General features: G+C 42.6%; 1 protein-coding gene across 9 annotated transcripts in view; it reads right to left on the bottom strand.

Moving 5' to 3' along the window:
- Positions 1-27,651, bottom strand: part of Itsn1 (intersectin 1) — a 227,127-nt gene that overhangs the window by 97,208 nt on the left and 102,268 nt on the right. For all 9 annotated transcript variants that reach the window (XM_004654454.2, XM_045150359.1, XM_045150358.1 and 6 more), the window contains exons 11-16: positions 25,836-25,951; positions 24,198-24,460; positions 21,508-21,657; positions 21,274-21,414; positions 13,293-13,380; positions 11,488-11,627 (exon numbers count right to left, since the gene is read on the bottom strand). In XM_004654454.2, the coding sequence (XP_004654511.2) occupies positions 11,488-11,627; positions 13,293-13,380; positions 21,274-21,414; positions 21,508-21,657; positions 24,198-24,460; positions 25,836-25,951 (898 nt within the window). The remainder of the gene's footprint in view (positions 1-11,487; positions 11,628-13,292; positions 13,381-21,273; positions 21,415-21,507; positions 21,658-24,197; positions 24,461-25,835; positions 25,952-27,651) is intronic.

Genomic DNA, 27,651 nt, shown 5'->3' with positions numbered 1-27,651 from the left:
AGCCTCAGGCTGGCTTCAAACTCATGCCATCATATTCAACTCATACCTGGCATTTTATGTAGGCTCTGGAGATCGGACTCAGGTCTTCATGCTTGAAAGGCAACTGTTACAATGACTGAACCAGCTACCCAGTGACCCTTTTCCTATTTTAACATTTCATTGCCCACAGTACAAGAAGTGAACTTAAAAAACCCACAGAAGACAAAAATCATATCAAAGAGCCAGTCTCAAAACAACTGTTTTGGGCTGAAGATATGGCTTAGCAGGTAAGGCACTTGCCTGAGAAACCTAAGGACCCAGGTTCAACTCCCCAGGACCCCTGTAAGCCAGATACGCAAGGTGGCACATGCATCTGAAGTTCGGTGGCACTGGCTAGAGGCCCTGGTTCATCCATTCTCTCCTTCTCCCTCTCTCTATAATACATTAAAAACCACAATTGTTCAGTGTATCAAGTCCATGAAGGAAGGTAAGTTTAGAGGACAGGAGCATCACAGGACAGGGCTGATCTTTGGCGCTCTCTGAGTAAACTGCAGTTTCAAGCACTCTAGAGAAAATGGAGCTTGTAGGAGTGATGAAATAACAGATGTCAAAAAAGATAACAGACGGCCCTGGCAGCTTATGATGCAGATTTGAAGATGGCAAAGATTCTCAACCACTTACTTCATCCAAGTCACACAGTGCTGAGACTTACAATCCATTTGAAGGAAATTGAGGTGACCTTAACAGGTTTGGCTAGCATTCCAGTCTTTTTCCTTTGGATTTAGTAGTTTAAAATGGCAGGAACCAATAAAAGCAAAGCAGTCTTAATTCTAAGATAAACATTTTAAATAGCTCCTGGAATAGTACTGGAAACCAGGGAGTGGCTTTGCTTCTCTGGCCATGACAAAGTCGGCGGGGAACACCAAGTCCTTTCACATATGGGAGGGTGGCTGCTCTGGTCTCACCATCTTTTTCAGCACTATTAAGAAGACTCAAGTACAGTGGCACTTGTTGGAAAGCACCTTTTAAATTCTTTCAAGATGGCACATGAATTGTTCATTCACACTAACTGTATTAACAGTAAATTGATAAAGTTAGGTTTCCTGGTAGACCACAGCATTAAAGTGACCTTGCCCATCTATAAAACCCACATGGAGGGCTGGAGAGATGGCTTAGTGGTTAAGCGTTTGCCTGTGAAGCCTAAGGCCCCCGGTTCGAGGCTCGGTTCCCCAGGTCCCACGTTAGCCAGATGCACAAGGGGGCGCACGCGTCTGGAGTTCGTTTGCAGAGGCTGGAAGCCCTGGAGTGCCCATTCTCTCTCTCTCCCTCTATCTGTCTTTCTCTCTGTGTCTGTCACTCTCAAATAAATAAATTTTTAAAAAATTATAAAAAAAAAAAGAAAAACCCACATGGACATTGTCAGTTACTTCTCTATTATAAACACAATAGAAAGAAATTATAAAGAACCAAAAGCTTGTATCTTACTGTGGCTCTTTCTAAAATCAATCACGCTACAATTACATCCATCATGTCATAGGATACTTAACCTAATGATATGTATGGCACTGGCATACAACTTCACTGGTTTTTCCTTAGTGAGGTCTACTCAAGGGAATGATGCATTTGCAGTAGGCATAACAAGCAACAACTCAGAATTATCTAATAACGCATCCCTTCTTTGTTTATATCAACGAAGGTATCTGGGATTGAACCCGGGGCTACAGGTTACGCATGCTTGACAAGCACTCTACCACCGTTACATCCCTAGCTTTCCTTTCCTTCCCTTTCCTTTTCCTTTTCCCTTCCCTTCCCTTTCTCCTTTCTGTTTTAAAGGCAAAGTCTCATGCAGCCCCAGTTGGCCATGAATTTGCTATATAGCTAAGGATGATCTGGAACTCCTGATTCTCCCAAATGCTGAGATTACCTGCAAATGTCATATCTGGCTCCCAGTCTACTTTCTCAATAAATAGAAAATTATTAAATAAAAAGAATCTTTAGCAACATGTCACAAACAAGTATTTCAATGGGAGAAATAAGAAGACATACTGTATATAAGTGAAAATCAAGTATTTTTTTAAAAGTTTATTACAGTATGGAATTTGCACACATTTCTCGGGCTGGCACTGAACTCTTGGGCTCAAGGGGTCCTCTAGCCCTTAGTCTCAACTAGCTGCCACCACAGGTACATGCCACTACATCTGACTTAAAGTAATTTTTATATCCAGTAACATAAGAAGCACTCTAAAGGCATAGGGCCATGTCCATGAAAGTTTTAGCTCTATAAATGCTGTAATGCATGTGAACTTGGAGTATTGGCCTTTTTCCAGCAGAGAAGGCTCTCAGGTTTGATCAGATCTCAAAAGGTCTCTGATGAAACATAAGCCAGAATTTTACAAAACAGCAGATTCTATCTTGTACCATTAAGACAAATCAACTTTTAAATTTCTTCTCTAAGCCAAAGTGGGAAAATCACTTATTTTCCCTACAGTACTAAGACTTTTGTGACATAAAATAGCTTTGGACATACTATGACATATGGCCAAAGTATTTCAAAAGCAGTATGTTTGACAAATTGAATACCAAAAAGACTCAGCCATTTTTCCATTGAGAAAAATGGCTCTCTTTCAAGTTCACTGAAGATGACTGCTCTATGGCTACATCAAGGGGCACAGAATCACTTGACTTAATTACTGTGACAGCTTCTCCTTTATTTGGTCTTAGAATCACTCAAAAATAGATGTATCATGTGAAGTGTTGTTCTAGAAATATTAATAAGAATCCTCCTAAACAATATGCGTGGGATTCCTATTCACAAATACTACTTTGCATAATTCTTTTGGAGAGAAAAAAGTGAGCAGCCAGCAGGAGATCAGCATTAATGGAAGTGTACTTGTTAGTCTCGGTACCGAACTTTCTCTTTTGCTTATTTTTATTTATTTATTTGAGAGAGAGGGAGAGGGAGAGAGAGAGAGAGGGAGTGCGCCAGGACTTCCAGCCACTGCAAACGAACTGCAGACGCATGTGCCCCTTGTGCATCTGGCTAATGTGGGTCCTGGGGAATTAATCGAGCCTCAAACCAGGGTCCTTAGGCAAGCGCTTAACCACTAAGCCATCTCTCTAGCCCCAGTACCGAACTTAAAAAAAAAAAAAACACATTTATTTATTTATTTATTTATTTTAAGACAGAAGGAGAAAGAGAGAAAATATGAGCCTCTAGCCATTGCAAACGAACTCCAGATGCATGAACCCCCTTGTGCATCTGGTTTACGTGGGTCATGGAGAATCGAACATGGGTCCTTTGGCTTTGCAGGCAAGTGCCTTACTGCTAAGCCATCTCTCTAGCCTAGTACTTAACTTTCTGATAGGATTATTTTGCCTTTTGCTTTTACTTTAGACTGTCTCATGGCCACGAGAGACAAAAACATAATTCAACTAATTATGGAGTAAGACCCTACCTTGCAAAAAAAAAAAGACTTCTAAACCTGAATTCAATATTCACCAAATAGAAGCACTAATCCCCATGGCTCAAGTGGGAAACCAGCGTGTGGAGACTGTGGCACACAGGGGAGTAGAAAGAGCTAGAAAAGTCCCTCCTCTCTGCAGACGCAATGGGGCAGCAGAGCTTCGGTGAGCACCTGACATTCCCAGAGAGAAAACACACTGTTTTTCTGAAAAACCTCGACTTCCAGCTGGGTGTGGTGGCACACACCTTTAATCCCAGCGCTCGGAGGCAGAGGTAGGAAGATTGCAGTGAGTCCGAGGCCACCCTGAGACCCGAGACTACACAGTAAATTCCAGCTCAGCCTGAGCTAGCTAAACAAACAAACAAAAAACAAAAACACCTCAACTTCCCCCAAGCACTTTAGCTTTACACATAAATCCCAGGCTGAGCTGGATTTCACTCTGAGTCTCAGGGTGGCCTTGAACTCCTACCTCTGACTCCTGAGTGCTGGGATTAAAGGTGTGTACCACACCTGGCTGATAATATCTTATTAGTTTTTTTTATTTGTTTTACAACCTTAAAAAGAAAAAGCTCACATGTTAATCTTAAAAACTCAATCACCCATTGGGTGAGGTCATGCAGAGGTAGGTGGATCACTGTGAGTTCGAGGTTACCCTGGACTAGAGTGAAACCCTACCTCCAAAAACAAACAAACAAAACCCCTCAATCAACCAACTAAACAATAATGAAGTGAGCCTTCAGTCATGGCATAATACATACCATATAACATTATTTAACTGTTCTAAATCTGGGGCATATTCTAATAATTTGATCATAATCAAGGAATCTGTATAAAGCCCCCAAAATCACAAGTAATGGATTAGAGGACATTATTACTTCTGGGAAGAAAAGCCTTTTCCAAAGCAGCACACAAATAAAAATAAAATTTTATGCCAAAGAAAATAAGGCAACAAACTGTGAAACAGCCAAATATTATTCTATTCATTACAGGAGGCTCCACAGTCACTGGACCCACGCCCATCTCTCCAGCTCTCTTTTGGATCTTTTTTTCCATCACTGTTTCCCTTTGCATGCATTTTCCCCTGACTTCTTATTCTGTTCTGCAGTCCTTTCCCCGGCTCTTTTCTCCCATTGCTAAACGTTTTGCCACACACTGCCTCCAGACTAAATGAGCCTAGCATGAAAGCAAGCGTCTGAAACCAGCAGCACAGAAGCCTTCGTTAAGCAACAACCTTACTTAGCATCAAGGGCATTCTCGTGTCAATGTCAATTCAGTTCTTGGCAGCAAGTTTTCCTTGACAGGTGTGACTGTGTGTGTGTGTGTGTGTGTGTGTGTGTGTGTGTGTGGCACACATCTGCAGGGGGAACAAAAGCACAAATGGTTCCCCATTCTTAGTCTGGGGAAGAGGTGCACTTCCTTAATAAGGCCTGGAGACCTTTAGGAGAAAGACTACATGAACAACACAGCCCAGGGGAACTACCAGCCACTGCTGACTGCCTCCTCCATGTCCAGTGACTGGAAGAAGAAAGACATGCTCAAATGAAAATGGTCATTCACATCAAGACTCACCCAGCACACAGTGGTAAGACAGGGCCCAACATGGACTCAACTTTTCAATATGAAACATTAAGCTTTTGCCTCTTTAGGTATTATAGATTTTCTATGTCGGGAATACAGTGGAGTCGTGCAAACTATAAGCCATATTTTATGCTGTTGCTCAACATTACAGTTAAGATTTGGGGCTGGAAGTATGGCTTCAAGGTTAAGGCACTTGCCTGCAAAGCCAAAGGAACTGGGTTAGATTCCTCAAGACCCACGTAAGCCAGATGCACAAGGTGGCGCATGTGTTTGGAGTTTGTTTGCTGGAGGCCCTGGTGCACCCATTGGTAGCTGGAGGCCCTGGTGTACCCATTCTGTCTCTTTTAAATAAATAAGTAAACAAATAAATAAATGTTTTATTTATTTATTTTTTAAGAGATCTTGACAAGTGAGTGGTACATTAGGCTATCAGTACAAGAAAAATGGTTTCAGTAATATTAAGACTGCTAAGAGCAAGGTGAACTCAGATGCTACTGTCCAGATCCCATGAGCAATGCTTTGTGACACCACTTAGAACTGTACTTTTTGAGGCTGGAGAAATTAGTCATTAAGGTGCTTGCTGGAAAGCCTAAGGACCCCAGGTTTCACACCCCAGAACCCAAGTAAGCCAGATGAGCAAGGCTGCACATGTACACAATGTGGTACGCATGTCTGGAGTTCACTTATAGTGGCTAGAGGCCCTGGTGCACCAATTCTCTTGCTTTCTCCCTCCCTCCCCATCTCTCTCTCATTAAAAAAGAAGAAGAAGGAAGAAGAAAAGGAGGAAGAGAAGAACTATAATTTTAAGCAAGCACCATAAATAATAATAAAAAAAAAAAGGGCTGGAGAGATGGCTTAGCGGTTAAGCGCTTGCCTGTGAAGCTGAAGGACCCCGGTTCGAGGCTCAGTTCCCCAGGTCCCACGTTAGCCAGATGCACAAGGGGGCGCACGCGTCTGGAGTTCGTTTGCAGAGGCTGGAAGCCCTGGCGCGCCCATTCTCTCTCTCCCTCTACCTGTCTTTCTCTCTGTGTCTGTCACTCTCAAATAAATAAATAAAAAATTAAAAAAAATTTATAAGAAATGTGTTTCTCAGCTGGAGAGATGGCTTAGCAGTTAAGCGCCTGCCTGTGAAGCCTAAGGACCCTGGTTCAAGGCTCGATTCCCCAGGACCCATGTTAGCCAGATGCACAAGGGGGCACATGCATCTGGAATTCGTCTGCAGTGGCTGGAAGCCCTGGCGCACCCATTCTCTCTCTCTCTCTCTCTGCCTCTTTCTCTGTCTGTCGCTCTCAAATAAATAAATAAAAATAAACCAAAAAAAAAAAAATGTGTTTCTCAGTGTGCCCTTTAGGAACATAGCTTCTCTAAAAAAAGTTGAGAGTTGATGTCCTATAAACTGAGGCATACAGAGAAAGTTATATAAAATTACTAATTTTAAATTGATGGTTCAGGAGCATGGATTTGAGATGTGATTGTTGCATATAAAACACATTTTGAAAAGAGAAACTTGTCATAAATAAATTTGGTTCTATGAATTATAACTACTTTAAGAAGTACTAATTCATGCCAGCAATAATCACCAACAAATTTATTCCTGGCTTGTTCACTGTCCGGATATTTCATGCCATCATCCAGAAGCTAAATTTTATAGTTGATACAAATCTCTGGAGTCTTTAATTTTAAAGCTGCCAACTGGGGAATTTCCAGCACAAGAACCTCACTATATCAGGACACTCACTCTCACTTTTTGCCTCTTCTCTCATTCTCCCTTTTTTCCCTTTTTACAAACTTGCTACAAACTTTCCCTTTTAAAAACAAAAGCAGGGGCTGGGGAAATGGCTTAGTGGTTAAGGCACTTGCCTACAAAGCCAAAGGACCCAGGTTTGATTCCCCAGGACTCACATAAGCCAGATGCACAAGGAGGCACACACATCTGGAGTTTGTTTGCAGTGGCTGGAGGCCCTGGCATGCCCATTCTCTCTCCCCCACTCCACCTGTTTCTCTCTCGCTTAAATAAAGAAAAATTTTAAATATTTTTAAAAAAAGCAAAGGTGAATCACTATAGTAAAATTGTTTCCTTTCTCAAGTAATTCTTGGCTTGTTGGTGATAAATGAGAAAGACTCATTTTGGGATCTGTGGATGTGTGTGGAAATGGAGAATGAATTCATGGCCTCATGAATACCAGGCAAGGACTGGAGCGCTGAGTTATACCTTCAGCTCCCTATCTTGGGAGCAGTCTTGAAATATATAAATATCCTACTTAAAAAGTAAGCATCTATTTAAATACATGGAAGCCTTTTCTGAAGGGAAAGACCACCATGATTTCTAAGAAATTCTATGAAGATCCAAGATTTGAGGTCACATGTTCAACCTGATGTCATTAACAGGAGTAGATGGTAATTCTACTTCAAAACTACCTTATGGTTTTCAGTTACTTCTGTTCTATGAAGGGTGGGGCTTCCTCCAGGCATAACATGATGTCATCTAAAAGTAATGAGTACTTTGGCCTGGTAGCTATGACAACTTTGGGAGAGGCCAATACTGTGATAACAGGTCTACGGCTATGGTATTGGAGCTACTGACAACTCTGCTGAGGAGATGGAGAAGCAGACCGTCCCAAGTCACTCACCTGGAATTCTAATTGTTCCCTCCTGCTTCCTCCTAGTTGCAAGAGATCTTGGGAAAAGCTAGAAAAAAGACTCCACGATGCAGCTTTCATGAAGTCACCATCCAGAATGGGTGTGACTTTGCTGCAATGCAGGGGACTTTGAGTTACCCATGCTCCTGCAAGTAACTCCCCACCCAGTGCTCTGAATTGGATTTTGGTGCAACCACGCTTTCGTCTGTCGTCTGAGCCCTATTTGGGGTAAAGAGACTGTGTGTGTGTGTGTGTGTGTGTGTGTGTGTGTGTGTGTGTGTGTGTCTGTCTGTCTCCCCACCCCCAGGGAAAAAAACTTCATGCGACACTTCCTATATAAAACAAGGCCCATTTTTCTCCTTTATATAAAAATTTGAGGTTTTCCAATGCTGATTATTAGGTGGAAGTGTAATTCTTCCTGAATTAAAGAAAATGGGAAATTCCTCAGAAGAAGAATGAATCTGATGGAGACGATGTGGGGAACAGTACAAGATTAGGTTTTGCTTTAATTTTTGTTAATGTTTTTTTTTCTTCAATTTTTATTTATTTATTTGAGAGCAACAGACACAGAGAGAAAGACAGATAGAGGGAGAGAGAGAGGATGGGCGCGCCAGGGCTTCCAGCCACTGCAAACGAACTCTAGACGCGTGCACCCCCTTGTGCATCTGGCTAACGTGGGACCTGGGGAACCGAGCCTCGAACCGGGGTCCATAGGCTTCACAGGCGAGCACTTAACCACTAAACCATCTCTCCAGCCCTGTTTTAATTTTTTAAAAAATATTTAATTAATTAATTTATTTGAGAGAGAGAGAGGAAAAGAGGCAGATATATATGAGAGAGAGAGAATGGGTGCGCCAGGCCTCCAGCCACTGCAAACAAACTCCAGACGCCATGTACCACCTTGAGCATCTAGCTTACATGGGTACTGGGGAATCAAACTTGAGTCCTTAGGCTTTGCAGGCAAGTGCCTTAACTGCTAAACCATCTCTCCAGCCCTGGGTTTTGATTTTTTAAAAGGAAAAAGTGGGGGCTGGAGGGATGGCTTAGTAGTTAGGTCATTTGCCTGCAAAGCCAAAAGACCCAGGTTCAAGTCCCCAGGACCCACATTAGCCAGATGCACTAGGGGGTGCATGTGTCTGGAGTTCATCTGCAGTGGATGGAGGCCCTGGCACGCCCATTCTCTCTCTCCCTCTTTCTCTGTCAAATAAATTTTTTTTTGGTTTTTCGAGGCAGGTTTCACTCTAGCTCAGGCTGACCTGGAATTCACTATGTAGCCTCAGGGTGGCCTTGAACTCTTGGCAATCCTCCTACCTCTGCCTCCCAAGTGCTGGGATTAAAGGCATGCGCCATCATGCCCAGCTTTAAATAAACGTATTTTTAAGAGGAAAAAGTGGGGCTGGAGAGATGGCTTAGTGGTTAAGCGCTTGCCTGTGAAGTCTAAGGACTCTGGTTCGAGGCTCGGCTCCCCAGGATCCACCTTGGCCAGATGCACAAGGGAGCACACGCATATGGAGTTGTTTGCAGTGGCTGGAGGCCCTGGCGTGCCCACTCTCTCTGCCTCTTTCTGTCTGTCGCTCTCAAATAAATAAATAAAAATAAACCAAAAAAAAAAAAGGAAAAAGTGGTGCCGGAGAGGTGGCTCACCAACTAAAGGTGTTTGCCTGCAAAGCCTGATGACCTGGGTCCAATTCCCCAGTATCCACATAAAGTCAAATGCACAAAGTGGTGCATGGATCTGGAGTTCATTTGCAGTGGTTGGAGGCCTTGGCATGCCCATGCCCATTCTCTCTCTCTCTCTCTTTCTGCTTGCAAATAAATAAAAATAGTTTAAAAGAAACAAACATGCTCAATGGTTGAAAAAACATACTTTTTATTGCCCAGTATGGATGAAACAAAGAAAAGTAGAAGACCTTTAACAGACTACATCACTGAGTCATCTCAATGAAATTATAAAACTTTTGATTCTTTCACTTAAACATTCCTGGTTTTGGTTTTTTCAGATTTCAGTGGAATTCTAGAAATCATAAACCATAAAACAATACAGCATATTCACCTAATCTTGCAGATGGACAGTAAGTTCCAACAGTAAAGCCACGTAGCCTTGTGGTTTTTATAGACTGACCATATTAAGAATAAAGTTAATGATGGCTAACTAAATGAAAAATAAATACAGAAATATATTTTTCTTATTTAAAATGAAGTATATGTGGAAAAAGAGCCAGTGGGACAAAAGCCTAAATTCGTCTTTGGATAAGAAACACTCTGATACTGACTGGAGCATACTGGTCAATCAAGCAAACAGTAATTAGTCATCAGAGTGACTCCACATCACTATGGGACCAAGCAGGAAGAGACTGCAGGCTAACTCTCCTGAATCCACAGGCGTTAGCTTTGGAAATGGCAGCGACTGCTAATGTCATTTAATCCCGAAATTTTCTGGGTATCAAACAATGATCTCTGCCCAGAGTAATTTCTAATATATAAACCCTGGCTTTGGAGCCAGATCTCTAGAAAAGGAATCAACATTCAGGCAGGCCTGGGTTCCAAAGAGAGCTGAATATGTAACAATTCATATTCCAAGAGGCTATTAAAAACATTGTAAAATTGCAACAATGTTGTCTTCTTTTTGCCAAGAACAGTGTCAAGTCACAATGAGAGCTCTTGTACGCATGTTTATTGAACTTAGAGACGGAGCACTCACAGCAGTGTTTCAATATTGACTTAACACTTGTAATCAAATATGTGCCAAGACAGAACACAAGCAGTGTACACACACACACACACACACACACACACACACACACACAATATGTAGACATGAAAGTAAAGTGAAGAAAAAACTAAGTTGACTAAATAATATTTCCCCTAAGAGCACTTTCCTGGAATTGGACAAGGAGAGTTCATTACCTAACACACATTCTTTAAACTCAGAAGTCTAGACAATCTGGCATAGTTTCTCAACCCAGAGGTCAACTTAAAATCCAAAATATGCTTCTATTTAATTTTTTTGTAATAAAAGAGTTTTACTTCTTAGCATCAAAAGCTAAACTAGCTAGAATCAAATATAAGAATCTTAAGTTAACAGAATGAGTAAAATAATGTACATTCAATTTCTGATAAGAATATAAATGCAAGTGGGTGTGGTAGTGCATGTCTTTAATCCCAGCACTTGGGAGGCAGAGGTAGGAGAAGCACTGTGAGTTCCAGGCCAGCCTGAGATGACATAGTGAGTTCCAGGTCAGCATGGGCTAGAGTAAGACCTTACCTTGAAAAACCAAAAAAAAAAAAAAAAAGAAGAAGAAGAAGAAGAAGAAAGAATATAAAGTGAAAAAAGCTCAAAAATCTACCTAAATTCAAAATAATATATAACTATAAATTCAAAATAATATATAACTAACAGTTATAAGACATGAACTACTTCCATCCTGGTTTTGCTATAGTTTACATTTTAAAGATCACTTAAAATTCTTTTTATTATTTATTTGCGGGAGTGGGGGGAGGAGAGAGACAGGGAGGGAGAGAATGGGCACAACCAGGGCCTCTAGACCCTGAAAACAAACTCCAGACACATGTGCCACATTGTGTATCTGGCTTTATGTGTCCAGCTGGGACCGACCATGGAGCTTACAGACAACTAAACCATCTCTGTGGATAAAGGAGGCAGGTGATTCCGATGGCATCCTGCTAACCCATAGGTATGAAGATTCCCTGACGGTGGCAAACCAGCACAACACACCTCCTGCCCGGGCTTCGGTACCAACTCCCCTGGACAGTTAGGAAAGAAGGGTGGGACACCCGCGGCCAGGAGAGCCTGCAGCCTCAGTTACCTTCAGCTGGTTATTGAAGACGTCAATCTCCTGCAGCTTTGCTCTGGTTTCCTTCTCCACCTCATCCAGCTGCTCTCGGAGCTGCTGCCGGGCCAGTTCTTTTGCTTCTAAGGCTCTTTTGAGGGTAACAAGTGAATCTCCTAGTTCAGAAAAAAAAACAAAACAAAACAGGAGAAATGTTATCTGGCAGTCAAGAAAATGATTAAGAGAAGGAGAGATAGCTTCATGGTTAAGGCACTTCCTGGCAAAGCAAAAGGACACACGTTCGATTCTCCAGTACTCACGTAAAGTCAGATGCACAAAGAGGCACATGCATCTGGAGTTTGTTTGCAGTGGCTAGAAGCTCTGGAATGGCCATTCTCTCTATCTATCTGCCTCTTTCATTCTCTCTCAAATAAATAAATAAAATATTTTTAAAAAGAAAATGTTTAAAATTTACATGTCTCCTAAGAAAATTCTTGCTAGTGAAAAAGAAAAAGTTTAGGGCTGAGGTGGATAGCTCAGTGGTTAAAATATGCGCTGATGAGCATAGGCCATGGGGCCCATCCCAGTACCACAAAGGGCCAACTTTAAAAAGAAAATTCTGGGGCTGGAGAGATGGCTTAGCAGTTAAGCGCTTGCCTGTGAAGCCTAAGGACCCCGGTTCGAGGCTTGATTCTCCAGGACCCACGTTAGCCAGATGCACAAGGGGGCGCACGCGTCTGGAGTTCGTTTGCAGTGGCTAGAGGCCCTGGCGCGCCCATTCTCAATCTCACTCTCTCTATCTGCCTCTTTCTCTCTGTGTCACTCTCAAATAAATAAATAAAAATGAACAAAAAAATTTAAAAAAAGAAAAAAGAAAATTCTGGGCTGGAGACATGGCTTAGTGGTTAAGCACTTGCCTGTGAAGCCTAAGGACCCCGGTTTGAGGCTCCATTCCCCAGGATCCAAGTAAGCCAGATGTACAAGGCGGTGCATGCATCTGGAGTTTGTTTGCAGTGGCTGGAGGCCCTGAGGTGTCCATTCTCTCTCTCTCTGCCTCTTTCTCTGTCATTCTCAAATAAATAAACAAAAAAATAAAAAGAAAGAAAATTCTAATTCCACCAGGTATGGTGGTACATGCCTTTAATTCCAGCACTTGGGAAGCAGAGGTAGGAGGATCACTGTGAGTTCAAGGCCACCATGAGACTACTGAATGAATTCTAGGTCAGCCTGGGCTAGAATGAGACCCTAACTCAAAAAAACAAAAAAGAAAAGAAAATTCCAGTGCTGGGGAGATGGCTCAGCCAGCAAAGCGCTTGCCTCACAAGCCTAAGGAGCTGAGTCTGGATCCATGGTAACCCATGTAAAAAAGCCAGGTGTGATGGCAGATGCTCGCAATTCCAGTGCTGGAGGGATTGTTTTGTTTTTTAAGTTTTATTTACTTATTTGAGAGAGAGGCGGGGGGAGGGCAGATAGAGAGAAAATGGGCACCCCCGGGCCTCCAGCCACTGCAAACGAACTCCAGATGCATGCGCCACCTTGTGCATCTGGCTTATGGGTCCTGGGGAATTGAACCTGGGTCCTTTGGCTTTGCAAGCACCTTAATCACTAAACCATCTTCCCAGCCCCTGGAGGAGTTTTTGACAGGAAGATCTCAGGGCTCACCGGCCAGCCAGTCTAACTTGGCAAGCGCCATATCAATGAAAGACCCGGCCTCAAAAACAGGGAGACAGTGTTGCTGAGGGCCGCTACCCAAGGTCGTCCTCTGGTGCGACACGCGTACCCATATACCGAACAACCCCGCATGAGCACTGACAAATTAAAGCAAACAGGAAGACACCTACTGTGCAAACTGTTCTGCTGGACTTGCTTTAACTGGTCACTGAGTATCTGTTTTTCTGGAATAAGTCTTCCAAGCATTTGCTGAGACTCCTAGGAGACAGGGAGGACAGCAGCAGTGAATGACAGACGTGGTGCCACACCAGCACTCAGTATCACAGCAGCTTCAGCCAGTGTCTCATCCCCCGCCCACCCCTCAGCTCATCGCGGATCTCTGACACATTTGGTCAGAGTAGGGTCTCATTTTCTTGCCAAGGAACGAACTGTTTGCCAAATGCTTTTTCATCAAAATAAACTTAAGACAGTTACAGCTCCCTCAATAGGGCTAACGTTTTTGTTGACTTACTAGATATTTATAAGCTTTTTAAAAAATGCATTTTAGGTTGGACTCTGCGAAAGAAAACTGAAGTAAAGATCTCTTAATTGTATGAGGATCAAGTAGAAATGGAATGGCCTTGTTTGCAAGCTAACTCAGCAGGAATTATTCTACTTTCTATTCTGAGCTTTGGAACTTTCTAAGGCTGAACTTGGGTTTATTCTCTGGTGAAGCTGGAAACAATTCAAAAAGAGATTTGTCACAACGAGAATCTTAGCTGACGTACATGTTTTTACCACACAGAATGGAATTTTAAACAGGTTCATAAAAGCCTTTAAAAAACCTTAAAAAAAAAAAAACTGGCAAAAGAAAAAGGCTAGGACCACACTGTACAAGGCTGTATTTGAGTTTTCGTGGGTAACTTGCCAAACACAGAATCTGCTTAGATTCAGCTGAAGTTTCCCTGAATAGATTCTGCACATCTTAGTGCACTTGTGGCTTTTCCAGGATGTCAAGAAGGTGATAGTTTTACCTTAATTTTTTAAAAAAGAAAGATCTCTGAGCACTGACTTTTGTTTTCAAGAAACAAAGCTGCCTTACTTTCAAATTTCCAGCAGAGGCCTCCCAACCAGTCTCGCTTAGAGACACTGACTGTGCAGAGTAGACTGTATGTGGCTCTAAACGGCAGAGAAGGCAGATCCGCACAGCAGGCGTAGGTGCCTCTTAGTCTAGGAATAATCCACTGCCAAAAGCGTCACAAAACCAAATACACAAATCAGATCTTTCTCCTACTGAAATTAAAGCAAGGCATCTTACTGAATCCTGAAGACACAACGAAGCATTGGGAGGAGACCTGGCTTGGACCACCAAGACTGTTTAATGTTTACGAACATTACTTTAAAATGGGTATCCTAAGTTTCAAAATAGGTCAACTTAATCTTTTATTATTCTCTCTCTGTGCATGTGCATATGAAGGCCAGAGAACCACCTCAGGTATCATTCCTCAGTTGCCATGTGAGTGTACCATGACACACAGCTTTTTAAAAATATATTTATTTATTTATTTATTTATTTGAGAGAGGGAGCACAGTTGAGAGAGAGAGAGAAAGAGAGAGAGAGAGAGAGAGAGAGAGAGAGAATGGGCACACCAGGGCCTTCAGCCACTGCAAACGAACTCCAGATGTGTGTACCCCCTTGTGCATCTGGCTTACGTGGGTCCTAGGGAATCAAACCTGGATCCTTTGGCTTTGTAAACAAATGCCTTAACCACTAAGCCATCTTCTCCAGCCCAGCTTTTTGTAAAAATAATTATATATTTATTTATTTGAGAGAGAGAGAGAGAGAGACAGAGAGAGGCAAATAGAGATAGAGAATGGGCACACCAGGGCCTTCAGCCGCTGCAAACAAACTCCAAACACATGTACCACCTTGTCCTTCTACCTTATATGGGTCCTGGGGAATCAAACCTGGGTCCTTAGGCTTCGCAGGCAAACATCTTAACCCTCTCTCCAGCCCACACACAGCTTTTTGACGTGGTGACTTAATATCAAACTCAAGCATGAGAGCATGACTGTCCAACACTACACCCACTGAACCATGGTGTCCCAGCCCTGGTCAAATCAATGTTAAAGGCTCCCTGATTCATGTCCAAGCAAGGATGTGCTGATCCATGTAAGGAGAACCAGGACCTCCCATCTTCTGTGGACCTTTCTTCCAAACATGCATTAGGGCTGGAAAGATGGCTTAACAGTTAAGGCACTTGCCTGCAAAGCCTAAGGACACAGGTCTCTTTTTTCTCTCTTAAAGAAATAGATAAAAATATGTAGTTTTTAAAAATGCATTATTAGAGCAGGAAAAGAAAGGTAAGGTTTTGTAGATGAAGTGCTTGTCATATGAGGGTCTGAATTGGAGACTTTGGCACTGAAAGGAAAGCCAGGTGCAGCAGCATGTGCCAGTAACACCAGGGCCGAAACAGGACCCCCAGAGCTTGCATACGAACCAGGCTAAGCAAAGCAGTGAGCTCCAGGTTCAGGCTGATCTTGTGAGGAAGACAGCCGCTGTTGACCACTGCCCTCCGCACACTCGTTCATTTGTATCCACACACAAAAGTAAAAAGAAACAAGATATGCATTATTCTTGCTACTTTTTCAGGAATCTAGATTTCTTTTACTCTGAAGCAAACATTCACATATCAATCATAAACAATAAAAGCATGTTTCATCACACAATATTTGTTAACAATACTGGGACCCTACGCACATGGCCTTTGACCCTAAGTTTTTCGGGAGAGTATTTTATGAAACTTCTCCATGGTTAGTTAATGAAACACAAATGAAGAAAGTCAACATATAGAACCGTACACCTGATAAAGGGTCATGCCTTTATTTTAATTTTGGTAATGAACTGCTGTTACTGCTTACTGTGCATGTTCATATCCCAATTCTTCAAACTGTTAAAGATTTTGTTCAGACTTCCAAGTCCATGAAACAACAACTGAAAGAACAGCAAGAAAAATACCTAAGTGTAAACTGATACAGGTGTGCACACTCCTCCCCTGTGACTGGTGGAAGTGGGCGTGCACACACAAAGGCACAAATGGATTTACAGACACTCTACCTGCCTGGAACACAGCACACATTTGTTTTTCAGGTTATATGAGACATTCACCACCATCACATACAGACCCCAAAGGCTCAAGAAACTTAAAGGGCTGAAATGCTGCAGAATGCGCTTACAAATGACAATATCTCAGAAAGAAAAAAGTAGATCCCCCTGATATTTAGAAGCAAAACAGCTTAACTGTACATATCCCAGTCAAAGAAATGCCGGTGGAAATAAATGAAAAAGCGGCAGAAAAAGCTTTGTGGAGCCGGGAGTGGTGGCACATGTCTTTAATCCCAGCACTCAAGAGGCAGCGGCAGAAAGATCGCTGTTGAGTTAAAGGCCAGCCTGGCTACACAGTGTGCCAGGTCAGCATGGGCTAGAGAGAAACTAACTAAAAAAAAATCCAAAAGCTCTGTGAAATGTGGCCATAAGCTATTCTAAATAATAAATTTGTAACTCAAAACATATAAAAAATGAAGAGCCCAAGTTTAATTATTGAAGTTTCCTGCTTTTAAGCCTAGAAGAAAAAATGAAATGAATCCCCAAGTAAGAAGAAGGAACAATATATGAGAGAACCTAAGTTGATGAATATAAAACAGACATGCCATAGAGAAACATCAATCTAGCTAAGAAATTGTTTTAAAACAATCAACAAAATCAATAAGCTTCCAGATGGGTTGCTCAAAAGGAATAGCAGGAAGAAGGGGAGGAGGAGGGACTAGAAAGTGGGGCAAAGAGGAAGAGGAGGAAGCAGTAGGCAGAGAGGGAAAGAATGGGATGAAAACCACAAGCATTAAGAGGGAAGAGCGAGCTGGGCGTGGTAGCACACACCTTTATAGCCAGCCCTCAGGAGGCAAAGGTAGGAGGATCACTGTGAGTTTGAGGCCACCCTGCGACTACATAGTGAATTCCAGGTCAGCCTGGGCTACAGTGAGACCCTAACTTGAAAAACAAAAAAGACGGAAGACAGAACATCACTACCTACAAATAATTTCATGAAAATATACTTGATAATTTAGATGAAATGAACAAACTCAGTGAATGGCACAAATTATCAAAACAAATTCAAGATGAAAAAGAAAATTTGAATACCTTTATTATCTAGTGAAGGTGTCTGCAACCATTGAACCATTCAAAGGTTTTGTGGAAAATATAAAGGACCCTTATCAAAAAGTAAAAGTTGAAGCCCGGCGTGGTGGCACATGCCTTTAATCCCAGCACTCAAGGCAGAGGTAGGAGGATCGCCATGAGTTCAAGGCCACCTTGAGACTACAGAGTGAATTCCAGGTCAGCCTGAGCCAGAGTGAGACCCTACCTTGAAAAAACCAAAAGAGAAAAAAAAAAAAAAAAAGTAAAGGTTCTGTGGGGTTTAATCCCAGCACTCAGGAGACAGAGGTAAGAGGATCACTGAGAGTTCGAGGCCACCCTGAGACTCCATAGTGAATTCCAGGTCAGCCTGGGCTAGAGTGAGACTCTAACTTGAAAAAATCAAAACAAAACAAACAAACAAACAAAAGTAAAAGTTTTACCACTAGCTGGTAAAGCACTTGCTGTGCCATTCTGAGGGTCTGTGTTTGATCCTCAGAACCCAGGTTTAAAAAAAAAAAAGGCTGAATTTTGCGGCCCATGGAGGGATGCAGACAAGTAGATCTTTGGGGCTCACTGGCCAGCCAACCTAGCCTATGTGGTAAGCTCAAGCCAAGGAGAAACCTTGTCGCAAAAAAGGGAGACGTCACTAGAGGTTGTCCTCTGGCCTCCAAGCACGTGCATGCACGCACACACACACATGCCTACCCACGATGAACGCACACAGAAAACACCATCACAGAGCTGGAGAGATGGCCCAGTGGTTTAGGCGCTTGCCTGCAAAGCCTAATGACCCAAGTTCAATTTCCCAGTATCCATGTAAAGCCAGATATATAAAGTAGTGCATGCATCTGGAGTGCATTTACAGTGGCTGGAGCACCCATTCTGTGCGTGTGTGTCTTCCATCTCTCTCTGCTTGCAAATAAATAAATAAAAATACTTTAAAAAAAAAAAAGCACGTAGGCTGGAGAGATGGCTTAGTGGTTAAGTGCTTTCCTGTGAAGCCTAAAGACCCCGGTTCGAGGCTCGATTCCCCAGGACCCACATTAGCCAGATGCACAAGGGGGCGCACACATCTGGAGTTCGTTTACAGTGGCTGGAGGCCCTGGCGCGCCCATTCTCTCTCTCTATGCCTCTTTCTCCGTCGCTCTCAAATAAATAAATAAAAATAAAAAAAAAAAAAAATTTTAAAAAAGCACGCCATCACAGAAATGCTAAACAAGTTGGATGTTGGTATACATTTATGATCCTAGCACTCAGAAGACAGGAAGTAAGACCGACTCAAATTCAAAGCTAGCCTGGTCTACATAGTAAGTTTCAGGCTAGCTAGGGATATACGGAGATCCGCCATCAAAAAAAACCAAACCAAACCAAAAATCCCCATAACCAACCAATAAACCAACAACAACAAAGAGTAAGTCACAGACTGCAAAACGTGTCTGATAAATAGCTTATCAACAAGAATATATAAAAGAAACTTATCCTTTTATCCAATAAAAATGGACAAAATGTCTGATCAGGCACTTTTACAATGACACATAACTATGTCAGTAAACATACAAAATGGCACCCAACTTTATTAGAATTTAGGGAGATACAAATGAAAGCAACGGTGAAATGCTGCTACATCAGCAGAAATGCTAACATTAAAAATAATGAGAACATGAGCGGAGAAATGGCTTAATGGGTAGAGCGATTGCTTGCAAAGCCAAAGGACCTAGGTTTGATTCCCCAGGACTCACGTCAGCCAGATGCACAAGGTGGCGCATCATGGAGTTCCTTGGCAGTGGCTGGAGACCTCGGGGCACCCATTCTCTCTTTCTCTATCTGTTTCTTTCTCTCCCTCTCTCAAATAAACAAGAATTTTTTTTTAATTTTTTATTTATTTATTTGAGAGCAACAGACACAGAGAGAAAGACAGATAGAGGGAGAGGGAGAGAATGGGCGCGCCAGGGCTTCCAGCCTCTGCAAACGAACTCCAGATGCGTGCGCCCCCTTGTGCATCTGGCTAACGTGGGACCTGGGGAACCGAGCCTCGAACCGGGGTCCTTAGGCTTCACAGGCAAGCACTTAACCGCTAAGCCATCTCTCCAGCCCAACAAGAATATTTTTAAAAAATAATAATGACAACATCAAGTGTTGGCAAGGAGAAGAACCTTCATCACCCAGAAAGTGCTGGTGAGAACGTGCAAGGCACAATGCTTTGCACTATCCACAGTGCTCACAGGATGGGGCGCACATGTATGCAAAGAACAATTCACTCCAAACCATTTACCTAATAGAAATGAGACGCAGTTGTAAACAAGACGTACATAAATTCTCCTTGTCTGTTTACTCATAAAAATCCTGAACAGATCAATAAAGATACTGATCAGACATGAAAATAACCTACCACATTGATAAATGTCAAAACCAACATACTGAGGAAGATAGCCTAGCCTAGACATGGCACAAGGTTCATGATCATTCCCACAGAACGCCTGTAGTTCCACATTAGATATTGAGGCTGGTGATAGCACTGAGCAGGTTTGGAGAGGCAAGAAAATGAAGGCAGAACTGCTAAGGCACTCCATTGTGCCCCCAACTATTATCTCTCACATCCTAACTAATTGCACTAATTTATTGTAATTACCAAAACAAAGCTCAAGTCTTGCTGCTGGATGACAGGCTCTGTGTGACCTGCCTTTCATCTGATTCCCAGTGGTCTTGACGCTATATCTAGCATCCCAGAGACCTGGACAGTCTGGGGACATGGACAATGCTCAGATCTGCATCCATTTCAGGTCTGTGCTCAAATGTCAACCTCATAGAAAGGCCTGTCTTACTAGCTTAGTTAAAATTATAATTTCCGGGCTAGAGAGATGGCATAGTAATTAAGCACCTGCCTGTGAAGCCTAAGGACCCTGGTTCAAGGCTCGATTCCCCAGGACCCACATTAGCCAGATGCACAAAGGGTGCATGCGTCTGGAGTTCATTTGCAGTGGCTGGAGGCCCTGGCGTGCCCATTCTCTCTCTCTCTCTATCTGCCTCTTTTTCTGTCTGTCGCTCTCAAATAAATAAATAAAAATGAACAAAAAAAATTTTTTTAATTATAATTTCCCTGCTCCCAGCACTCTATTCCTTTTCCCATTCTCTCTGCACAGTGCTCATCATCTTCTAACAGAGCTCAAGTTCAGCATTCCTATTCTGAAGACCTGATATCCAAAATGCAATACAATCTGTAATTGTTTGAGTACTGACATCAAGCCACAAGTATAAAATTCCACACCTGACCTCAGGCTGAAGGGTCACAGATAGCATATAGACACACCACATCAAATTATTTCCAGTAGTACATGTAAGGTGTGTGTGTGTGTGTGTGTCTGTGTGTGTGTGACACACATAAATGAATCCTGTGTCAAGACTTGGGTCTCACTCCCTAAGACATCTCATACATATATATTTTAATAAAAATTTTATAAATATAAAATTTGAAATATAAATAAAATACTTTATATTTATATGAATTATGTAACATGCATAATATATAAAATAAATATATTTATGTGAAATATAAATATAAAAATAGAAATTTAAAATATAAAAATTTTACAAATATATACTTATATAAATGTTCCAAAGGCACAAAATTGTTAAGAATTTAAATAGTTCTGGTCCTATGCATTGTGGGCAACAGAAACTCGACGCACACATATTTTATGAACTTGGTGATAGTGCTAAGTGTCTCCTACACACACACACACACACACACACACACACACACACACAGTGCAGGCAGAGAGCACACCTGTTCACTGTGGCCTCAGAGCAGTGTTCAGCAAGCAGTGGCTGAGTTTACTTCAAAGCCACTGTCACCTACCTATTTCATTACTGCTGGCCAGAGCCCAATACACACTAGATGCAGAACATGTGTCAAATAAATAAATGGATTGAGATAAAAACCTGGAAACCTGAGAGATTTTATGGAATAAAATTCCCACCTGTAACTGCTGCTGCAAGTGGGTAATTTCAGCAATTCTTAACTCTCGAGATTTGTTCGTACTCTCAATTTCTTGCCTCTGGGTGGTCAATCGGCACCTGATATCTTGAAGTTTCCCTTCCAGCTGATGTTTTTTGTCATTCTTCAACAAATGAAAACAACAGGAATTAAGTACTGCCTTTAGCAAGCAGTTCAGTGGCAGTCTACATCGTAAGCGCAGGCAAACGTCACTCACCAGAGCTTCCAATTCAAATTCCAATGTCTTCTTCTTTGCTTTCAGCACCACAATGTCCTCCTGTTCTTTGTTTCTTTGATTTAGAAGTTCTTGCCTTCGATTTCGTTCCCATTCCAGTTGTCGCTGCCGTTCAAGTTCCCGTTTTGCAGCCTGTGACATTTACAAACAAACAGCTTATTCATTGTTTAAAATACTTTTATTTATTTACAAGAAGAGGAAGAAAGGAAGGGAGAGAGGAAAACACAGAGTGTGCATGCCAGAGTCTCTTGCCATTGCTAACGAACTCTACAGACCTGTGCCACTTTGTGCATGCGGCTTTATGTGGGTACTGGGGAAATGGACCCAGGCTTTGCAAACAAGCTTGACCACTGAGCCATCTCACCAGCCCTCATTCCTTAATTTTAACATTCTATAGTAAATCTTCCCCTTTAGGTATAAAATATTGAGGCATTAGGGTTGGAGAGATGGCTTGGTGGTTAAGTGCTTGCCTGTGAAGCCTAAGGACCCCTGTTCGAGGCTCGATTCCCCAGGACCCATGTAAGGCAGATGCACAAGGGGACGCATGCATCAGGAGTTCGTTCACAGTGGTTGGAGGCCCTGGTGTGCCCATTTTTTTTCTCTCTCTCTACCTGCCTATTTCTATATCTCTCTCTGTCTCAATAAATAAATAAAATTGTTAAAAAATATTTTAAAAAATATTGAGGCACTAAAGAAAAATCACAGAAAAAAACAATTATACAAATATAATTCCCTTTCTGGAAGAAAGGGGAATATTAAGACCTGATTGTTTATTTACATTAGATGAGGAATGACAGAATCATTTCACATTGGAATTCTATTCTTCATGTCCATTCTTCATGCCTTTGAGAATGCGCTAGGGACTACAATAGGCATTCCTTATTTACAAACTCACAAGGAGGAAGTGGAATCAAACTAAAATCTCCATGGATCAAGTAAGCAAACTAAACTTGGTTTTCTTATATTGAAACAGGCATTAAGTAAGCTGTATATTCCTTACCAGAATACTTGGGACCAGAAATTTCAGACCTTAAAGAGTTTTCCAGGTTCTGAAATACTTACTTGGGCTTTACTGGTTACTGGTTAACATCCCTAATCCAAACTACTAACTTTTTTAAGAAGTATTTTAATATACCTTTCTTGTTTATTTTTATTTATTTATTTGAGAGTGACAGACAGAAAGACGCAGAGAGAGAGAATGGGTGCACCAGGGCCTCCAGCCACTGCAAACAAACTCCAGATGCGTGTGCCCCCTTGTGCATCTGGCTAACATGGATCCTGGGGAATCGAGCCTCGAACTGAAGTCCTTAGGCTTCACAGACAAGCGCTTAACTGCTAAGCCATCTCTCCAGCCCTAAAAAAGTGTTTTAATTTATTTATTTGCAAGCAGAGAGAGATAGAAGAGAGACACAGAGAGAGAGATTGGGCAAGCCAGGACCTTGAGTAGTGTTTTAAATTTGGGAGCTTTTCAGATTTCTAGTAAGGAACATTCAAATATGTATCTCGAGTTGTAAAAACCTATGAATCCCATCTTTTTAATCATTTGTTTCTTCGTTTACCATAAAAGCTACAAGTTATCTGGAAATGTCCACTGTAGTCCACACTGAGTCAGGACTGCTGAGCAGAGCAGAGCACGGATGCTACTTACAGCAGCTCATCTCCTCCACATCGCCAGGGACTAGTGATGCCAATCTGTGCATATCACTGCTGCACCCATTTCCAGCACCAAAGAAACGAATAAACAAAAACTCTTTTTTTTAAAAGAAACTTTGGTTATTTTTATTTATTTATTTGAGAGCGACAGGCAGAGAAACAGAGAGAGAATGGGTGCGCCTGGGCCTCCAGCCACTGCAAACGAACTCAAGATGTGTGCGCCCCCTTGTGCACCTTGCTAAAGTGGATCCTGAAGAATCAAGCCTCGAACCGGGGTCCTTAGGCTTCACAGGCAAGCACTTAACCGCTAAGCCATTTCTCCAGCCCAAACAAAAACTCTTCTTAGTCTCTACGCATCTGCTTGGACAAAACGCAGCTGATGGCATCACACTTTGTAGAGTGATAATTGGAAGATGAAGCCAAAATATGTTTTCTTTCTTTCTTTCTCTCTCTCTCTCTCTTTCTTTTTTTCTTTCCTTTATGTTGTTGTTTTGAGGTAGGGTCTCTCTAGCCCAAACTGACATGAAACTTGCTCTATAGCCCAGGCTGGTCTTAAGCTCACAGCGATCCCTCTATGTTAGCCTCCCAAGTGCTGGGATTGTTAAGTGTGAGCCAACATGCCCAGGTGTACTACTCTTTCAAATAAGGAAAAATTCCTTCCCTTGTCTTTGTTTTTTATTCACACGAGGGAGTCATGGCATTGCTTCTTTAGCAGTACACTGAAGTGGGAAAGACAGACAGAGACTGACTTGGCCCCTCTCCAACTCTGATACCAACTTTATGAAGCTTTCCATAGACTAGGTAAATCAATAAAGACAGAACATAAAATTAGCAGTTACAAGGTGCTGGGAGAAAAGAGGAATGGGGAACAGCTGCTTACTGGACGAGGGGTTTCTTTTTGGGGTGACTGACAGGTAGCAGTGATGGCCACCCAACTCTGACTGGGCTGAGACTCCTGGAGAGAAACCAGCCTGTCCTAGCTGGGCACACTGACGGGGGGCTGCCCCTTGGCTGCTCACCTCTCGCCTCTCGATTTCTTTCCGCCTCTCCTCCTCTCTCTGCCGTTCCAGCTCCCGCTGCTTTTCCAGCTGCTTCTCCAGCTCCAGCTGCCGCTTGCGCTCCTGCTCCTGGCGCTCGCGCTCCTTGCGCTCCTGCTCCGCCCGCTCCAGCTGAGCCAGGCGCTCCTGCTCCTTGCGCTGCTGCTCCAAGAGCGCCTGCCTGCGCTTCTCCAGCTCCAGGTTGCCCCGCTCAAAATTCTCCCGCTTCTTGTCTTCAAACGTCACTGTGCAACACGGGATCACCCGTGGAAAGTTGGAGTTTTCAACATGCTACTTCCAAAGAAAATCTTACGTGCAGTATTTGAAATTTGCAGTAACAAACTGAAATCCAGAACTCTACAGTTTCACACTGTACCAGCCTGCTGGGATTTAATGTAAAAATGCTCCCCCCACAGGCTTGTGTGTTTCAACACTTGGTCCCTAGCTGGTGGCACTGTCTGGAAAAGCTGTGGAACCTTTCAGCACTGGAGCCTTGCTGAAGAAAGTGAGTCACTGGGGGGCATACCCTGAGGTCTTACAACCCAACCCCACTTTCTGTTCACCCTCTGCTTCCTGCCTATAGATGTGGCGAGCTGTCTGCTTGCTCCTGCCGCCATGCCTTCCTTGCCATATTGGAATATAGTATCCCCTTGAACCGTAAGCAGACCTGAACGTTTCCTTCCTTAAGTTCCTTCTGTCAGGTTAGTTGTTCACAGCAATGAGAAGATAATTACTAAGCATCCATTCTGATTTCCAGAATAGTCTTTCTTTAATAGTTTCCTATCTTCACTCACTCTGCTTTGCCTCCTGGTGCTCTGCCCCTTTCCCATCTCCATGCCTCACTTGGACAACTGCTCCCTCATCTCTTCTGTGAGAGAAAGAAAAAGGTGCACAAGAGCCTCTTGTGCTGCAAATGAAGTACAGACATACGCAACTTCTGTGTGCCTGGCTTTATGTGGGTACTGGGGAGTTGAACCCAGGCCAGTAGGCTTTGCAAGTAAGCGCCTCTAACATCAGAACCAACTGCCCAGCCCTTCTCAATGAATTTCAAGTCCTTCTCAGGAGTATCATTATCACCTCATTACTAACTCACAGCTACCTCATACTAATTTAATAGGATAATAGATTTACCATTGAAGGCTATATTAAATTTAAAATATGTTTCTAATGTTTAGCACATTCCAATTCACCAATAACAATTGGAGAGTTTAATTTTTATTTTGTGTCTGTCTTATCCCCCCACCACAAGTATACTTTATTTGTAAGGAGAAAAGAGGGCAAAATACTCCAATGCATGTGCCACTTTGTGGATCTGGCTTTACTTGGGTACTGGGAATTTGAACCCAGGCCAAAACCAGGCTGGCTGGCTTTGCAAACAAGTGCTTTTAACTACTAACTCATCTCCCTAGCCTCTTACTTTCTACTTCAGCATTGGTGATACCATGAAATCACCTTAACACCAAATTCTTAGTGTTCAGATAACACTAATAAAAATGTCCTTTTCTGACTGGTCAGTTGAAGAAACAGTGAAAACATCAGAAGCTAAATTAACTTTCACTTCCATTATTGTCATACAAGTAAAACCTCTCGAATCGCAGACAGACACACAGGCTGCCTTACCAGGTAGTTTCTTCTCTGACTGCTGCTGCTCCTCCTCTGAGGCGGGTTCCTCTGCTAACCTCTGATCCATAGATGACGAGCTAATGACGGACATTCCACTGCCAGATCTTACTCTTCTGCAATGGTGAAAGAAAGAAACATCTATGTAATGCTGTGTGGGTAGAACTGGGCAAGGTATGAAAAATAACTTTTAAATTATACTACACTATGGAGCCAATTTTATTTATAATAAGGAAAAGATAACAATTTGGTCTGCAGACCTACAGACTATCCGAGTGTCATCAGATGCTGAGTGCCAGCCATGTTTGTTCACATGTTGCCGGCAGGGAGGAGCACAGTGGTAGAGCACATGCATTGGATGCTCTGGATCTTGGGTTTGATTTCTAGCATCCCGTGAACCATGCACCCCCCTCAATCTGAAAAACTACATGAAACTGCCACCCAAATTTGGGCAGTGCCCAAGGGTGGAATTCGTTAATAATCATCAAGTAGTTAGAACCACGCCTGAGACACAGGAAGCACTCAACAAGGGCTAATGGCTATCACCAGCTCTCAGCTGCCCAGGGAACATTAGCATGCAGCTAACTGGAAGCAGCACCTTTCCCTTTATGAGCCCTCTCCACCCATCCTTCCTGAACATGACTGCTATGCTCCATGGTTCTCAAAACAAATCAATTCTCTCACTGATCAGTGTTTCTTTTATTTGTTTGTGAGAAACACAACAGAGAAGAGAGGACGTATGTGCCAGGGTCTTCAGCCACTATAAATGAACTCCAGATGCATGTACCACCTCGTGCATCTGGTTATGTGGGTCCTGGGGAACTGAACCTGGGCCCTTTGGCTTCACAAGCAAGCACATTAACCACTAAGCCATCTCTCCAGCACCACCCCCCTTTTTTAAAGCATTACCTTTTTTGTTTTGTTTTGTTTTCTGTTTTTGTTTTTTGAGATAAGGCTTCACTCTAGGCCAGGCTGACCTGAAATTCACTATATAATCTCAGGGTAGCCTCAAATTCATGGCAATACTCCTTCCTCTACCTCCCAAGTGCTGGAATTAAGGCATGCACATCATGCCCTGTTGCATTTTCTTTTAATTTAATTATTTGATAGAGAGAAAGAGACAGAGAGAAAGAGAGGGAGAGTATAGGCTCACCAGGGCCTCCAGCCACTACAAAGGAACTCCAAATGCATGTACATCCTTGCGCATTTGGCTTACATGGGTCCTGGAAAATCTAACTGGAATCCTTTGGCTTTGCAGGCAAACACCTTAACCGCTAAGCCATCTCTCCAGCCCAGCATTTTCTTCTTTTTAAAATATTTTTTACTTAATTTTTGAAAGAGAGAGGGAAGGAGGAAGAGAGAATGGACACACTAGGGCCTGTTGCCACTGCAAATGAAAAGATGACTGCACCACTTTGTGTACCTGGCCTATCAGGCTTTACAAGAAAGCACCTTGGGGCTGGAGAGATGGCTTAGCGGTTAAGCGCTTGCCTGTGAAGCCTAAGGATCCCGGTTCGAGGCTCGGTTCCCCAGGTCCCACGTTAGCCAGATGCACAAGGGGTGCACGAGTCTGGAGTTCGTTTGCAGAGGCTGGAAGCCCTGGCGTACCCATTCTCTCTCTCTCCCTCTATCTGTCTTTCTCTCTGTGTCTGTCGCTCTCAAATAAATAAATAAATAAATAAATAAATAAATAAATAAATAAATAAATAAATAAAGAGAAAGCACCTTGACTGCTAAGCCACCTCTCCAGGTCTCTTTCAACATTTTGTAATGCTAGGTTTCCCTCAGTGGTCTTTGCAGGCAAACTGTCTCAGCT

The sequence above is a fragment of the Jaculus jaculus genome, chromosome 5, assembly GCF_020740685.1.
Source record: "Jaculus jaculus isolate mJacJac1 chromosome 5, mJacJac1.mat.Y.cur, whole genome shotgun sequence".
Lineage (NCBI taxonomy): Eukaryota > Metazoa > Chordata > Mammalia > Rodentia > Dipodidae > Jaculus > Jaculus jaculus.
Note: the sequence above shows the minus strand (reverse complement) of the source record. Positions and strands in the feature narration are given on the sequence as shown.